This window comes from Zootoca vivipara, chromosome 8 (assembly GCF_963506605.1).
Source record: "Zootoca vivipara chromosome 8, rZooViv1.1, whole genome shotgun sequence".
Lineage (NCBI taxonomy): Eukaryota > Metazoa > Chordata > Lepidosauria > Squamata > Lacertidae > Zootoca > Zootoca vivipara.
The window spans coordinates 83826856-83844478 of NC_083283.1; the positions used below are offsets into that span (position 1 = coordinate 83826856).

At 44.0% G+C, this 17623-nt stretch overlaps 2 protein-coding genes across 2 annotated transcripts; both read right to left on the reverse strand.

Annotated features, from left to right (window-relative positions):
• Positions 1 to 2959: 2959 nt before the first annotated feature.
• On the reverse strand, positions 2960 to 17174 carry LOC132592596 (uncharacterized). Its single transcript, XM_060278248.1, is given in 3 exon segments — positions 2960 to 5471; positions 8289 to 10659; positions 14764 to 17174. Coding segments are annotated over 3 exon segments (7215 nt in total). The 3' UTR covers positions 2960 to 3038.
• Positions 7444 to 10906, reverse strand: LOC118079395 (protocadherin alpha-8-like). The gene has a single exon (XM_060278126.1). The coding sequence runs from the start codon at positions 10644 to 10646 to the stop codon at positions 8127 to 8129; it is 2520 nt and encodes an 839-aa protein (XP_060134109.1). The 5' UTR covers positions 10647 to 10906; the 3' UTR covers positions 7444 to 8126.
• Positions 17175 to 17623: the final 449 nt, after the last annotated feature.

Here is a 17623-nt window from a genome sequence, read left to right on the forward strand (position 1 = left end):
GAAACTTTTGCTTTAAATTCATTTTGTTTCTCAATTCCATTCGATTCCTTAATTGAATATGAATGTGAAAAAAATCTAGGGGTCTTAGTAGACCACAAGCTTAACATGAGTCAACACTGTGATGCAGCAGCAAAAAAATAATAATTAAGAAGGATATTGGCAACCTGGAATGTGTGCAGAGGAGGGCAAGCAAGGTGATCAAGGGTCTGGAAACCAAGCCTTATGAGGAATGGTTGAAGGAGCTGGGTATGTTTAGCCTGGAAGGAGACTGAAAGGAGATATGATAGCCATTTTTGAATGTCATATGGGCTGCCACATGGAAGATCAAGCAAGCTTGTTTTCTCCTGCTCTGGAGGGTAGGACCTGAAATAATGGCTTCTAGTTACAAGAAAGGAGATTCTGACTACAAATTAGGAAGAGCTTTTTGACAGTAAGAGCTGTTTGACAGTGGAACAGGCGCCTTTGGTAGACTTTCCTTCCTTAGAGGTTTGCAAGCAGAGGTTGGATGGTCATCTGTCATGTATGATTTAATTGGGATTTAGTTGGGGGGTTGGATTAGATGACTGTCAAGTGTCCCTTCCAACTCTACAATTTTATGTTTCTATAAACTATTCTAAGATGTTTTAGTAGCTTTTACTTAATTCTACTGCAGTGCAAACCAGGCTTTTACAAATCATTAAAATACATGGGGTCATGAATTCTCAGTTTTGTACTCTTTTCCAGTATGTTCATACAGACCACCACATTTTGTCTAAGCAAATAAGTGAACAAAATTGATAACTTGTATTTTCATATTAAAGAATCTGGAAGCACATTGTGGCCAGAGAGTTTGAATGAGGAAAATCCAGAATTAATGGAACTCCATCAGTTATAGCCCACACTGACTATTGTGACTGCAATCTTGATTGAAGAACTTGCTTTACCATTCACCTTGAACCACTCAAAATTCTCCATTGATGAAAACTCAGCTCTGGGCAGAACATCTGGCCTTGTTGCCTCAATGGTCATCCAAATTTGGGCAGAATAACTTCTCTGGCTGTTCCTGTCCCTTCTCTTTTATCACCCTTCTCTTGCATCGCCTGCACTCTGCTATCCAGCAGCCAGTCATGCTCTTACACTTCTTAGATTGTGGACTGTATTAAGAGTCACTTACAGTATTCTAAGCCATTCTGCCTTGTCTCAGGTGACAGCTCCATTTTAAGTAGACACAAATCAATCAGATATGTGTCTACAGCTGCTGCCTCCTATCTCCATTCCTCTTCCTGCTTTGTTATGTTACCAAGGGGACCAACTGACTGCAACCTGCTGTGGAGTTTCCATAATTGACTCATCAAAATATTCTCTATAATTTCAATTTATTAAAATCATTTTCCTATACCCAGCAATTATATTTCATTCCAAGCTAGTGTTTCAGAGTTTTCCCCAGATCAAGATTTCCAAAATTCTCTCAAAAAGATGACCATTCTAATATATCAAAGGCTTTCTGAGCACCAAGCGATATCAAAATAGGGATCAACACTCCTTAGTTTTGCTTTGAAAGAATATTGGACCAGATTCAATTCACTGGCCCCAATAGCAGAAGCCCACACAAGGATGTGGAGAAGAGGGAAGGTTGTTTCCATTGAACAAGCAGAAATGCTTGTATTGCCAGAACAATTATTTTAACATAATATTGGATTCCTCCCAATAATTCAAATGTTGTCAAAAGGCTACTTTAATAAATTGCATTTGACCAGACTCCGTATAAGGCTAAAGAAGCTAGCAAGATTATATGTATTTATATGTAATAAGATCTTACAAACCATATTCACATGTTACCCAGGCACTGACAGGGAGCAGGGTCACACCACTGACCTCATTTCCAACATTGTGTACACCCTGGGTCTCACTCATTGGATGTCCACACATTGCACTGCCATGGCCCATGACTTAAGAGATCATGCATTGTGCAATAGACAGCATCCCTCGGTTACGAATAACTATAATAATTGAATGAATGTTTATGGCTTCTGGAGAAAAAAGTTTCTTAAACCAGATGCTTATATTTAAATAAGTCTGCCCCAACAAATCTAGAATAAATTCTAGTTTCCAGGACATTGGCAAGTGCTGCAGCTAAGTTGCTCATCTTGTCACCACTGAACTTACTAGATACAACAGGGACTGAGTCTCCACCCACCCCTGAAACCACAATTCACAAGAGGCAAATAATAACTATATTTGGATGGGATTACAAACTCATTCCTAGAAAAGCAGTAAGTACTAATAAAATACACAAGTTAAAATTACAGGAATTTAATTCTTCACTGACCCAATTCTCCAAATGTGGAATATGTTTAAAACAAAGCAACACATTTAAATAAAGAATATATGCAAAAATAATACAGGTAAGTATTTCTAGCAAGCCAGATTTACGGTATTTACTTTTAATTATCTCAAAAGATAAAGCAGTGCTTTGATCATGGAACAAATTAAGTTAGCCAAAAACATTTTTGCAACACATATCGCCGTCTCTCAGATAAGCCTGCCTGAGCATTAAGATCTTCAGTCAGAGGCCCTCCTTTAACAACAGATCTGAACTGCCTTCTAAACTGAGGCACGCCAAGAAAGGGCCTTTTGTGTTGTGGCACCATTCCTCTGGAACACCCTCTTCAGGAAATTTGTTTAGCACTGAATCCTATATCTCTCCAATGCCATGCAAAGATCTTTTAAAATATTTTTTTCTCTAGGCCTTCCAGCATGCTACAAAGCTGGTTTTAATCTGCTGGCTTTAATTGTTTTTCAATATGCTATTTTGTGTGGGTTGCTGCAAAATATTTTTTTTAATGGTTGTTTTAGCTTTTTACAACAGCTATAAGCTACCTCAGGGAGTTTTTAAATCTAATCGTAACATAGAAATGTTTTAAATATAATAAAATAAAATACCAGAGACACTGATGCTTCAAACTCTGAGCATCACTATCACAATAGCAGTCATACTCAGTAGTGTGAGGCTGATTTAATGGCTACAATTACATATGATAAAAGTTCCCAAATGTTCCTCAGAATGTATTACTCACCTGCGCTGATGAATCACCAAGCATTTGTTCCTGTTTCTCACTGCCTTGCAGAGGAGGAATGTTGGGGCTGAAAACCATGAGGTCACTTTTGATGCCAGCTTCACCACTCACACCTGCCAGGATATGGCTATGACGATTTGAATATGACCAGCTACCCACTTCACTGGCACATACGAGGGTGGCTGTGCCAGGGCCATATATCATAGCCTCCTTTGCCTGGGACTGGCATCGCAGGACAATGTATATTATGATTGCAAGCAGAAACAAGCTGGACACTGAGCAGATGGCAATGATTAGGTAGATGTTGGCACTGCCCACAAGAGGCTTTGGGTTACCTCCTGTTCTTGGAAGGTGAACATCAGTACGGGTGAGCTGGGTGCTTGCCACCAGTGTCACGCTTAATGTAGCAGTAGCTGACAACATTGGATTCCCGTGGTCCTTCACCAAGACCAGCAGATTCTGGCTACTACCACTAACCTCTCCCTCATCAAGGACACGTGTAGTGCTGATCTCTCCACTGTACTGCCCAACTCGCCAAGGACCACTAGTCCCTTCATGCATTTCATACCGTAGCCATGCATTGTAGCCTGAGTCAGCATCCAGGGCTTGTATTTTCCCCACTATATGCCCGGCCATCACAGGGATCACTAGCAGAACTGGGTTTTCTTCTGCCATCCCAGACACTGCAGGTGCATTGTCATTCTCATCCACCACAAAAACCTGAATAGTCACATTGCCACATAAGGAGGGCAGCCCAGCATCCTTGGCCTTCACTTGGAACTCCAGCAGCTTCACCTCCTCATAATCCAAGGGCTGCAATGCATAGACCTTCCCACTCTCTGAGTGCACCGAGATGTAGCTTGTCAGGGGCCACAGCTTCTCATCGATCCAGTAGCTGACCAGCGCATTCTCAGCCACATCTGGATCTGAGGCAGACACAGTGAAGATGTGAGCACCAGGTGGGTTGTTCTCCTTCACAAAGACTGTGTAAGATGGCTGTGCAAAAGTGGGTGCATTGTCATTCACATCACCAATGGGCACCACCAGGCTGCTGGTGACTGAGAGCGATGGAGTCCCTTGGTCTTGAGCTGTTACAAGCAGCTTGTATTCAGCCACTTGCTCCCGGTCCAGAGGCTCAGACACTACCAGAGAGTAGTAATTCTTGAAGGTGGACACCAACTTGAAGGGAAGTTCAGGGGGGTGCAGGAAGCAGCTTATTTGTCCATTGGCCCCAGAATCCTGATCTGAGACACTGATCAGGGCCACCACCATTCCAGGCAGGGAATCCTCTGGCACTGGCACCAGGAGAGATTTTAATGACATCTCAGGGGCATTGTCATTGACATCTAGCACTTCAACCACAACACTGCAATATCCTGTCATTGGATTGCTCCCTTTGTCGCTAGCTTGTACCTGAATCTCATATTGGTGGTTTTCCTCAAAGTCTAATTTTCCTTTTGTTCTTATTTCCCCATTAACAGAATCTAAAGCAAATATATTTTTTAATTTAACAGGCACACGGTTCTGAAATGAGTATGTAATCTCCTTATTGATTCCCTCATCCATATCTGTGGCATTCAATCTGACCACTAATGTCCCACTTAGAACATCCTCTGTCATTTGGACTTTATAAACTGACTGATTAAAGGCAGGTGCATTGTCATTTTCATCAAGAACGGAAATCACCAGCTGTGCTGTGCCACTGAGCTCTGGCTTCCCCCCGTCGATGGCTGTGAGCAGCAAACGATGCTTAGCTCTCACCTCTCTGTCTAGAGGGGTTTTTAAAAGGAGTGCTAGTGATTGACTTTCATCATGTTTCCTCTGAACATCTAGACTAAAGTATTCACTGGGGCTGAGTGTATAGGTGAGGTGAGAATTTGGACCGATATCTGCATCAGAAGCTCCCTCCAGAGGGAAAAATGATCCAGGCATTCTCATTTCTGAAATAAAGACATTTTGTTCTATTTGAGGAAATGTAGGAGGATTGTCATTTATGTCCTTGATCTCCACCTCAATATGAAAGACCCTCAGAGGCTTATCCACAATCACCTCCAGGTGAATGGCACACAAAGGGCTTTTGCCACACAGCTCCTCCCTGTCTATTCGAGAGTTAACAAACAAAATCCCATTCTGAACATTTACCTCTAAATAGTCCCCTTGGCTTTGAGACTCCATCCGGAACATCCGAGGCACCAGCTCATCCACCTCCAGTCCCAGATCCTGGGCAATGCGGCCCACAAAGGTGCCATGCTGGGATTCTTCAGGCACAGAATAATGGAGCTGGCCGCTCCCTCTCTCCCAAGCCATGCAGATGAAAAACAGCTGCAGCAGCTGCCTTCTCACCAAGCAGCATCGGAGCAAAACAACCATAGCAATGGTAGGTCTTATTCCTGGTTTTTAAAAATTAAATCCACTCTTGTGATGGCATTAAAGGCTGGGAAACAGTCAGTTGTTACGCTGTTGTAGCCATTCTGTCCTCTGATGGTCTCTGTTCTTTCTGAATTGCTGGGAGGGGCTTTGATAATTGCATCAAAAGAGTGTTTTGATTTTCAGTGGATAGCGACATCTTGTGACAAACCAGTATTAGTGGCATACAAATGTTCCTTCCTTTTCATTTTCCCTATTTTTTGGCTCAATAATATAGTAGGATTCATTTGCATTTTGCTGGTATTATATTGTAATATTTTTTTCTTTGAAAAGTTAGTGTCTCTTAACCACATCACAGTATTTTTTTAAGAAATAAAGCCTGTTCTGCATTTTAGGTAGAGAGCACATGTTGACTTAATTGGCCAAAATTAAATCAAAATGGTTTGGCTCCCCTAGAGTTTTGTACTGGGTTACCCACATTGTTAGAAGTGTTCCACTCATTTTAGAAACTCTTATTTTTGTTTCTTTGCCATTTTCCCTTCACTATGTTTTCACAAGGGGCCAAAGGGGCCATCCTCACCGGCAAGTTTATCTTGTCACCAGTCCACAGTCATCCCATCACCCTATACAATGAAGGCCAGGCCACTGTCACAGTGTTGGCAGCCAGAGAGTTGAGATTCTTTGCCAAATGTGCATGCTAAGATTAAAGCAAATCAAACAAGGCACACTCTACCAGGGGTGGGAAGAATTCCTTCTAGATTCTAATTATGAAACACAATCCAAACCCTGAGCAAAATCCCTTTGCCACGTCAAGAAAGAAAAAGGAAGAACAGGAAGGGTCACAAATGATGGACCATGATTATTGGAAGTCACAAGATAACCTATCTACATATGCCCAAGTCAGTCTTGCACTCAGTTTCATTTAGGTCCATCTGATTATGCTTCCTTTATGCTGAGCTTTAGATTGTAAGTTCCTTGGGAGCACAGACATATCCTCTTTCACTCTATAAAATACCATGCACACTGATGGTGCCATCTGAATAGTTAAGGCAACCAATCATAAGTTCCAATGCATACTTTATTCATGGAGCTCTAATTCAAACAGTGAAGTGGTTCGATCCAGATAAATTAATTTCTTCCTCAATCTGTCAGCCTTTAAAGGCCTGAGGAGTTCTTTATTCTATAGAATATTAAAAGGAATCTTTATGACAACAATGAGTTGTTGGGATTTTTCAGGGAAGCGAGCATGCTGATAAATTGAATAGCATATCTGGAGTCTGAAGTTGAAGAACTCTGTTCTCTCAGGTTCATTTCGTTTCGTTTGCTATGATACTATGCAACCTGTCCTCCAAGTAGCTCAGAGCAACACGTTTCCCTCCTCATTATTTGCACATCAACCCTGTGACGTAGAATAAGCTAAGGGATAGTGATGGCCCAATTGCTGTAATGGTTTTCAACAATGACATTGGTTAAACAAATGGATGCAGAAATGCAGCCATTTGGTCATGTCATTCACAACTGTTCTTATCATCTGGTTTTACTTTGTCATTACAAATAAAATTCAGGTAAAGGTAAAGGTACCCCTGACCGTTAGGTCCAGTCGCGGACGACGCTGGGGGTTGTGCACTCATCTCGCTCTATGGGCCGAGGGAGCTGGTGTTTGTCCGCAGACAGCTTCCGGGTCATGTGGCCAGCATGACTAAGCTGCTACTGACCATTTGGAGGTCTTGACAGCCATATGTCAGGAATGCTTTGATGGTGTTTCCTGCTTGGCAGGGGGTTGGTCTGGATGGCCCTTGTGGTCTCTGATTCTATGAACCAGAGCAGCACATGGAAACACCGTTTACCTTCCTGCCAAAGGAGTACCTATTTATCTACTTGCACTTTTGGGCATGCTTTCGAACTGCTAGATTGGCAGGAGCTGGGACCGAGCAACGGGAGCAAGAATGGGTAACAAAAAAACGATGCTCTTGCAAAAACTACCTTTGCAAATATTTTCAGGATTACTTTCTATCTTGTTCTTATCACACTGGAATCTTGAAGCTCAGGTCGTAATACATATGGTTGTATCACCTGTATCATACAGATTAGGCTGAATGATAATGAGTGGGCCTAGGCTACCTTGTGCAATTTGTGGCTGAATGGACATCTGGCCCCCTCTTCTAAGATTGTTGCTGTTATGCCATCATCATGATCCTACCCAATAGTAGGTCCCGCCAAATAGTTTGTAAGGTGTCGGTAATGACTAGTTGTTAATGCAGCATATCCCTTGAAAACTTGACCAGAGTTTATAGAAAAGTCAGGGATTTCCACAGTAATAGCAATTTGAAACACATGCATGTCAGAGCTGCCTAGAGACTAGGGTACATCATAGAATACCAAGCTTCCTACACCGTTTCCTGCAACTCTGCATCACAATTAAAGAGAGTTAAGCCTTCATATCCAAAATACCTTCTCCTCAGGGAAAGCTTCAAACAGCTAGGACGTCAACTTGACAGATTCCATCACTTCTCAAAGTAAGGGAAGAGTGAATTCCACCCCCACACATTCTACTGCACTGTAATATTATCACTGGAGGCCCATCAAATATTGTAAGCATGAAATGAATTTTATACTTTTTTATACATTTTATACTTCTATACTTTTTTATTGTAAGCAAAATTGTACCTGTCTTGAGCCTGGGTGGAAGGACAGGCAAGAAATTCAATTAAGAAAGAGAACAGGTAAATATCTATAAGTGCACAGATCAATTAAGCCCCATTGTCTCTCTATATGGTGTCCTACAGTATAATGCCATGTATTCAAACCAGAAAGGAATACAAGAGCATCAGTTACAAGGATTCTTAAGGCTTCCATATGACTCACCTCTCCAGATAAATTTGGAACAAGCTCCTTTGCATTTCCTACTCCTGTGTTCACAGCAAAGACAGGAATATTGGGACTGAAAACCATGAGGTCATTCTTGGTACCAGCTTCCCCAGCCACACATCCCAGGTTGCGACTATGACGTTGTGAATATGACCAGCTACCCACTTCACTGGCGCACACTAGTGTGGCTGTGCCAGGACCATACCTGGCACCGTCCTCGAGCTGAGACTGGCATCGCAGAGCCACATACACAACGATGGCAAGCAGGAACAAGCTGGACACTGAGCAGATGGCAATGATCAGGTAAATGTTTGTAGTGTCCACCAGGGGCGTTAGGCTCCCTCCCATTCTGGAGAGGTGGGCATCAGCTTGAGCAGCCTGGGTACTTGCTACCAGGGAAATACTCAACGTAGCTGTGGTTGACAGTACAGGCTTGCCATGGTCCTTCACCAGCACCAACAGAAGCATGCTATTGCCTACCCCTTCTGTCTCATCCAGTGCATGTGTAGTACTAATCTCACCACTGTACAGTCCCACATGCCAGGAGCTACTACTTCCTTCATGCAGCTCATAGTGCAACCAGGCATTGTAGCCTGAGTCAGCATCCAGGGCACGGATCTTGCCCACCATGTGTCCTGCAGTAACAGGAACTACCAGCAGGATGGGGGCCTCTGCTGCCTTAGAAACTTCAGGTGCATTATCATTCTCATCCACCACAAAGACTTGCACCGTCACATTGCCACACAGGGAGGGCAGCCCAGCATCCTTGGCCCTCACTTGGAACTCCAGCAGCTTCACCTCTTCATAATCCAAGGGCTGAAGAGCATAGAGCTTCCCACTTTCTGAGTGTACCGAGATGTAGCTCGACAGGGGCCAGAGCTTCTCATCCAGCCAGTAGCTGACCAGGGCGTTTTCAGCCACATCTGGGTCTGAGGCAGACACGGTGAAGATGTGAGCACCCGGTGGGTTGTTCTCCTTCACAAAGACCGTGTAGGAGGGCTGAGGGAAAGCAGGTGCATTGTCATTCACATCACCGATGGGCACCACAAGGCTGCTGCTAGCTGACAGTGATGGAGTCCCTTGGTCTTGGACTGTCACCACCAGCCTGTATTCAGCCACCTCCTCGCGGTCCAGGGATTCAGCCAGCACCAGTGAGTAGTAATTCTTAAAGGTGGATATCAGCCTGAAGGGAAGTCCATGTGGCCACAGGGAGCAACTAACTTGAGCATTGATGCCTGCATCGCTGTCCGATATACTCATCAGGGCCACCACTGTCCCCAGTGGGGAGTCCTCTGGCACCGGCACAGACATGGATGTCACAGACAGTTCTGGAGCATTGTCATTCACATCCAAAACCTGGATCAGAACTTTGCAGTGTCCGACCAAAGAGTAGGACCCTTGATCAGCAGCTTCCACTTGCAATTCAAATAAGTTAATATCTTCAAAGTCTATCTTTCCTTTGGTTTTGATTTCACCGGTGTTGGAATCTATGGAAAAAGACTGCCTTAAATGGGCAGGCATCATATTGCTAAATGAATACAGTATTTCTTTATTCGTTCCTTCATCCAAGTCATAAGCAGCCAAAGTGATGACTGGTGTTCCCTCTGTGACGTTTTCCAGCAGATGCACCTCATACACAGACTGGTTAAACATTGGTACATTATCATTTACATCTAGTACAGTTATCTTCAGCTGCACCGAACCAGTTAGCTCTGGTTGTCCCCCATCAGTGGCAGTAAGTAATAAATGATGTACAGAGATTTTTTCTCGATCCAGGGCATTGTATAGCACGAGTGCTAAAGATTTACTGAGATCTCCATGCTTTTCTTCACGTAGCTGAAAATAATCATTTGGACTAAGGATGTAGGTAAGCAGACCATTTGAACCAATATCGGCATCTGAAGCTCCCTCTAGTGGAAAATAGGAGCCCAGCAGCCTAGATTCCAAAATAAATAGCTGGTGTTCATTTACTGGGAAAATGGGGGCATTGTCATTTATGTCCCTGATCTCCACCTCCGCATGGAAGATCCTGAGAGGCTTGTCCACAATCATCTCTAGATGAATGATGCAAATGGGACTCTGAGCACACAGCTGCTCCCTGTCAATTCGGGAATTCACAAACAAAACACCATTCTGAACATTTACCTCAAAATAGTCCTCCTGTCCTTTGGAAACCATCCGGAACATCCGAGGCACCAGCTCCTCCACCTCCAGCCCCAGGTCCTGGGCAATGCGGCCCACAAAGGTGCCATGCTGGGATTCTTCAGGCACAGAATAATGGAGCTGGCCGCTCCCCATCAACCAGACTGTGGGAAGCAAAATCAGCTGCAGCATCTGCCTTCTCCCCGTCTCCATTGAGCTGTGGTTTCTTAGAATGATGGCCAGAATGTGAGGTTTCCTGATGCTATGAATTCATCCTTTGGTTAATGAAAATTGCTCTTGAAAAGGTGGAATCTGCTTTGTTCTGTTATATTTTGATGGTATCTGGGGTTTTCCTCCGGATTCTTGCGTCAAATCATTTGCTTTCCATCTGAGGGCAGGGCAGCAAATCTCCTTAGGTTTCCTTGAAGAGATTTTGTAGGCAAGAGTGACACCATGTGTCTGAATTCACAAGCACAGTGGTTTAGCAGGGCTTCCAAAATGGTTTTTCCTGGTTCACAGATTCTTCTGATATTTTAATTATTAAATAATTATTAATCAACCTCATTAGTTTGTTAATAGTTTACACAGTGTTTATCTTCCCAGATTATTCACCAGGGCAGGGCAGTCTAAATATGCAACACTAATTCCAGCAGGACTGTACCTGCTACTAATTAGTTTCTAGGCTCAATTCAAAATGCTGGTTTTGATCTATAAAGTCTTATGTGGCTCAGCACCCCAATACCTCAAGGACCAGTAGAATTTGCTGCCAAGGAGTGTGGTGGAGTCTCCTTCTTTGGAGGTCTTTAAGCAGAGGCTTGACAGGCATATGTCAAGAATGCTTTGATGGTGTTTCCTGCTTGGCAGGGGGTTGGACTGGATGGCCCTTGTGGTCTCTTCCAACTCTATGATTCTATGACCATCAATCCCCACATGAACTGATCCAAACCCTGCGATCATCCTCTGAGGTCTGAAGTGTAGCAACACAAGAACAGGCCTTTTCTGTGGTGGCTCCCCATTTGTGGAATGTTCTCCCTAGGGAGACTTGCCTAGTGCTCTCTTTATTTTTAGGTGCCAGGCAAAAACTTTCCTTTTTATCTGGACTTCGGGCCCTTGTAGGGTTTCCAGTACGTGTGGCCCCTCTTAATGTAAGGCCTGTCTTTTATTGGTATAGATGTGTTGGTTAGTTGTTTTTTTTATTGGCTGTGTTTGTTGTAATTGGTTTTCGTGTTTATATTTGTTTTTGCTTATAGTCACTTTTGTGAGGAAAGTGACTAATGATGGTGGTGGTGGCATAAAGCCAGTGTGGTGCAGTGGTTAGAGTGTCAGATAAAGAACCTGGGAGGCCAAGGTTCAAATCCCCAGTCAGCCATGAACCTCACTGGCTGGCCTTGGACCAGTCACCAACTTTCAGCTCAACCAACTTCCCAGTGTTGTTGTGAGGATAATATGGAAAGGGGCAGAACAAGGTGTGTCACCGTGAACTCCTTGGTAGGATATTTTAAAAGGTAAAAAAACAAATGACAATATTGGCCATTTTATTTGCAATTGCTTGCAATTCACATTTTTCGCAGCTGCTGTGCACTGGACTGGCCTCTTCATCACACTGTCCACTATCACCCCAAGGTCTCATTCTTAGTCTGTAACTGCCAGGTTAGATCCCATGAGTGTAAGCCTCAATGTGCATTGATTTCCACTTGCTTACATTGAACTACATTTGGCTCTTTACTCTCATTCACCTGCTTAGAAGAAATACTTTCAGAGCAAACTGAAATCCCTCCTCGTTTTAACCCTCCGATGAACAATTTGGTATCATTAGCAAGCTGACGACCTCACTGTTCACACCTAATTCTAGATAACTTATGAACAAATTAAAAACGCAGGTCCTGATTCCAGTCCATGGTATTGTCCTGGACCAGCTCCATGAATTGGATACTGGAGATACAGAGTCATTGTGGTTCCTGACCTACCTATAGGGCTGAGTGCAGAGGGAAATGTTACATATCACATTACAACACATATTACACCGGTGCTGAAAAGCCTGCACTGAATGTTAATTTGTCTGTAACTGCAGATAATGTCATGCATCTTGATAACGGCAGTCTGTTCATCTGGTCCCCCAAACCAGGGTTGGGTAGGTTTCATTAATACTATAGATGTAGTGGTAATGTCTCTGGTCAGATGGAATATGCACCATGCCTTTAAAGCTACAAGTACCAGCACCCTTAACAAACTACAGTTGCCAGGATTCTTTGAGGGGGAAATTGCTTTGAATATAAAGCTAGGGTATGTACACAGACAAAATCTCAGGTCTGTAGTGGGGCTCGTCCACACTAGAGCATAATTTGGATTTGAAGTTACTTGTGTTCTCATTAATTTAACTGCATCCACATGTTGTCCAAGCAAAGAACTGTGATCTCACACATTTTACCCTCTGAATCCAGATTTCTCCAATCCAGATATAATTGAGTAAGCTCCCCCAAACCGCTGCACTTTGGGTAATGGATGCTTTGCATCAGGGGGTCTTCCTGTGAGTGGATCAATCCTTCATTTTAATTATTCCCCTTTCCCTTCCCCTGTCTCCAATTTTCTTTCTTTTTTTCTGGCAGCCTCCCCCCAGCAGCAAGCACGGCCTGGAATTAATTTATTATCACCCCAAATAGTAGGCGGGGGGCAGGGAGCAATAAAAATAAAAGTTGTCCTTCCAGTTATGGGACGCAGGAAAAAGAATGAGAAAAGAAGTGCAACCTTGCCTGACTTGGAGCAACACATTTTTTAACAACAGTCATACCTCGGTTTAAGTCCGCTGCGGTTTGAGTACTCTCGGTTTGAGTACTCCATGGACCCAGAAGTGTTTACTTCCGGGTTCTGCGGTGCGCACATGCACAGAAGCGATCTATCGGTGGTTCACGCACATGCGCTATCGCCGCTCCGTTTAAGTACTTTTCACTGTACTCTTTTGTGCAAATATTTTTACAACATTGTATTTCACAATTTTTTTAAAAAATTAAAAGGCGCTATTCACAGGAAAACAATACCTGCCTACATGCCCAGAAATGACCTCACATTTTCTGGCTTGGAGGGACACACACAAATATTCTTAAAAAATTCTCTTGACTGGAAATCTGGAATATATGAAAACTTGAATTTCAAAATAATAATAATAATAAAGTTCCCTAACAAACAAATGGCGCACATGTCAACACTCAACTTCAGGTATCCAGAACTTAGCAAGGGTGGGAAAGTACTAGCAGCATCCTCCCCACAACTACAAATGAAAAATAAAATAAAATAAAGACCAGGAACCCACAGCAGGTATTCAGAAGCCTCTGGTAGTGGAGGCACAGGATAGCCATCATGACTAGCAGTTATCAACAGCCCTCTCCTCCTTGAATTTGCCTCATCTTCTTTTAAAGCCGCCTAGGTTGATGGCCACCCCTGCCTCCTGGGGGAGTAGATTCCCCAGCTTGACTATGAGCTGTGTGAAAAAGTACTTTCTGTTATCTCTCCAAAATCTTCCAACCTCAGCCTCAGTGTCCACCACTTCCAGTGATATGAGAGGGAGAAAACCTTTTCTTTCTCCATGCCATGCATATTTTATCCACTATTTTATATTTTATTATGTCTCCACTTACTCACCTTTACTCTGAACTAAAGAGTCCTAAATGGTACAACATTTCCTTATAAGGGAGTAGCTCCATCCCCTTGATCATTTTGTTCACAATTTTCCTACTCTCCCCAACTCTGCAATATTCTTTTTGGATTGAGGAACTAAGTAAAGAATTCTCATGCTACCTTCTGAGCCAAATGCAGAGGAAGGAACAGATCTCTTTGTCTTGCTCCTGAGACAGAGGATATTCATCAAAAAACAAGCAACTGAAAAAGGCAAAATTACAGCTGAGGCTCCAATACTTTGGCCACCTCATGAGAAGAGAAGACTCCCTGGAAAAGACCCTGATGTTGGGAAAGATTGAGGGTACAAGGAGAAGGGGACAACAGAGGACAAGATGGTTGGACTGTGTCCTTGACCATGACATGACCTTGGAAATGAGTTTGACCAAACTGAGGGATGCAGTGGAAGACAGGAGTGCCTGGCGTGCTCTAGTCCATGGGGTCACAAAGAGTCGGACACGACTAAACGACTAAACAATAACAACAATCTTGCAAATAACCAAGTACAAATCAAGGATCATTTGAAAGGTGTTGCTTTCTGACCAAATACAAGTACAAAATCCCTTACCAATATTTGGAATATCAGTGGCATACTTCTTAAGGGGGTTCATATGGACCTTCGAAACATTAAAATGGAAATAAAATGTATTTCTGTTATTGCACAAATGTTGTGAACAAACTATATGAATTAAAAGAGGGATTACTAACCATTGCACAGAGCAGATCCTGCTGCTTTCCATTTTCTGCATAAGCAGGTATGTTGGGGGTGAAAACCATGAGGTCGCTTTTGCCATTGGAGTCTCCCGTGACGCCCCCTAAGATGTGACTGTGACGGTTTGAATAGGACCAGCTTCCCACCTCACTGGCACACACCAGCGTGGCTGTTCCAGGACCATACACCACAGCCTCCTTAGGCTGGCAATGGCACCGCAGGGCCATATATGCAATGATGGCCAGCAGGAACAAGCTGGACACTGCACAGATGGCTATGATGAGGTAGGTGTTGATGTTCTCCGCCAGGGGACTGGGGCTCCCTCCCCTTCTGGGAAGCCGGGCATCAGCTGGGAGGGCCTGGACACTGGCCACCAACGAAATACTCAGCATGGCGGTGGCTGACAAAGCAGGCTTCCCATGGTCCTTCACCACAACCAGCAAACTATGACTGCTGCTGCCCTCTGCCTCCTCCAGGGCACGTGCTGTACTGATCTCACCACTGTACAGTCCCACCCGCCAAAGCCTACTGGACCCCTCATGCATCTCATAGCGCAGCCATGCGTTGTAGCCAGAGTCAGCATCCAGGGCACGAATCTTGCCCACCACATGCCCAGCTGTCAGGGGGACCACCAGCAGGCTGGGAGCCTCCTCTACTGGTACAGTCACAGCTGGCGCATTGTCGTTCTCATCCACCACAAAGACTTGCACCGTCACATTGCCACACAGGGAGGGCAGCCCAGCATCCTTGGCCCTCACTTGGAACTCCAGCAGCTTCACCTCCTCGTAGTCCAAGGGCTGAAGAGCATAGAGCTTCCCACTTTCTGAGTGCACCGAGATGTAGCTCGACAGGGGCCAGAGCTTCTCATCCAGCCAGTAGCTGATCAGGCTGTTCTCAGCCACATCTGGGTCCGAGGCAGACACTGTGAAGATGTGGGCACCGGGTGGGTTGTTCTCCTTCACAAAGACCGTGTAGGAAGTCTGAGCAAAAGTAGGAGCGTTGTCGTTCACATCGCCAATGGGTACCACCAGGGTGCTGCTGGTTGACAGCGATGGAGTCCCTTGATCCTGGGCAGTCACTACCAGCTTGTATTCTGCTTCCCGCTCCCGGTCCAAGGGCTCAGCCACCACCAGAGAGTAGTAATTCTTGAAAGTGGACAATAGCTTGAAGGGTAGGTGGGAGGGTGTCACAGAGCAGCTCACTTGCCCGTTAGCCCCAGAGTCCCTGTCTGAGATGCTGATCAGAGCCACCACTGTCCCTGGTGGGGAGTCCTCTGCAACTGGCACAGATAGAGACTTCAGTGACATCTCAGGGCTATTGTCATTCACATCCAAAACCTTAATGAGAACCTTGCAATGTCCAGACAAAGGATAACCACCTTTATCTGTTGCTTCAATTTGAATATCATATGTTGTACTCTCTTCAAAATCCACAGCTCCTTTCACTCTAAGTTCTCCATTATTAGGATCTATGCTAAACATTTCCTTTATACTGGGAGCAACAAGGTTGCTAAGTGAATAGGAAATCTCTTTATTAATCCCCTCGTCCAAATCGCTTGCCTCCAATTTAATAACTAATGTTCCCCTTGCAGAGTTTTCCAATAATTCAGTTTTGTAAACTGATTGGTTAAAGGCAGGTGCATTGTCATTGACATCGACCACAGTGATTGTCAGCAGGACTGTGCCTGTGAGTGATGGCTGCCCACTATCTGATGCTGAAAGCAGCAGCTGATGCTCTGCGGATGCTTCACGATCCAGTGGTCTTTTTAATGTCAGAACCAAAGACTTGCTGTGCTCATAATTCTTTATCTCTTCCACAGAAAAATATTCATTGGGGCTGAGCTTGTAGTTTACCTGGCCGTTGCTACCAATGTCTGCATCAGAAGCTTCTTCTATTGGGAAATGGGAACCTTGCACCCTCGATTCTAAGACAGCTAAATTCTGCTCTCTGACTGAGAAAACGGGGGCATTGTCGTTTATGTCTGCAATCTCCACTTCCACATGGAAGACTGTCAGGGGTTTATCCACAATCACCTCCAGGTGGATGGAGCACAAAGGGCTCTTGGCACACAGCTCCTCCCTGTCTATCCGAGAATTAACAAACAAAATCCCATTCTGCTCATTTACCTTGAAATAGTCCCCATCTCCTTGGGACTCCATCCGGAACATCCTAGGCATGAGCTCCTCCACCTCCAGCCCCAGATCCTGGGCAATGCGGCCCACAAAGGTGCCATGCTGGGATTCTTCAGGCACGGAATAATGGAGCTGGCCGCTCCCCATCAACCAGACTGTGTGAAGCAAAATCAGCTGCAGCAGCTTCCTTCTTCCCATTGAAGAACAGTCTCCCCATGGAGCAACCATCTCAAAAAAATTTCATTTATTTTATATATTATTTCATGTCACAGCTTTATAAAATATTTTTAAAAAAATAAATTAATCCAGCTCCACAATCTCCATTTTGCTCATCCATCCATTTGCAAGCACGGAAAGATATCTGATGACAAAGAAGAGGAAGAGCCTTGTGTAGACCTTTTATTCTTAGCAAGATATTTAAGCAGATAGCGACATCGTGCGACTAGATGGGGAAGTACAGTTTCATTATATGAGAAGGCCTTCTTGGAGTCTTGTTTCATGTCGTCACTTTTCAGTCAATGGAAATAGAGTAATATGAATAATAAGGCATAAAATTTTACTTGAAAGATATGTTTATTATATTCTGCATGTATGCTGGTAACTGTTGTCATTTCAGTTCTATCATTTTGATAGCCTCCAACTTTTAAAATCATAGTTACAAACCACAAGATTCATTT

What these genes read in the sequence shown, in the direction of transcription:
- LOC118079395 (XM_060278126.1), bottom strand. Translation starts at nt 10,646, where the DNA reads ATGGAGACGGGGAGAAGGCAGATGCTGCAGCTGATTTTGCTTCCCACA.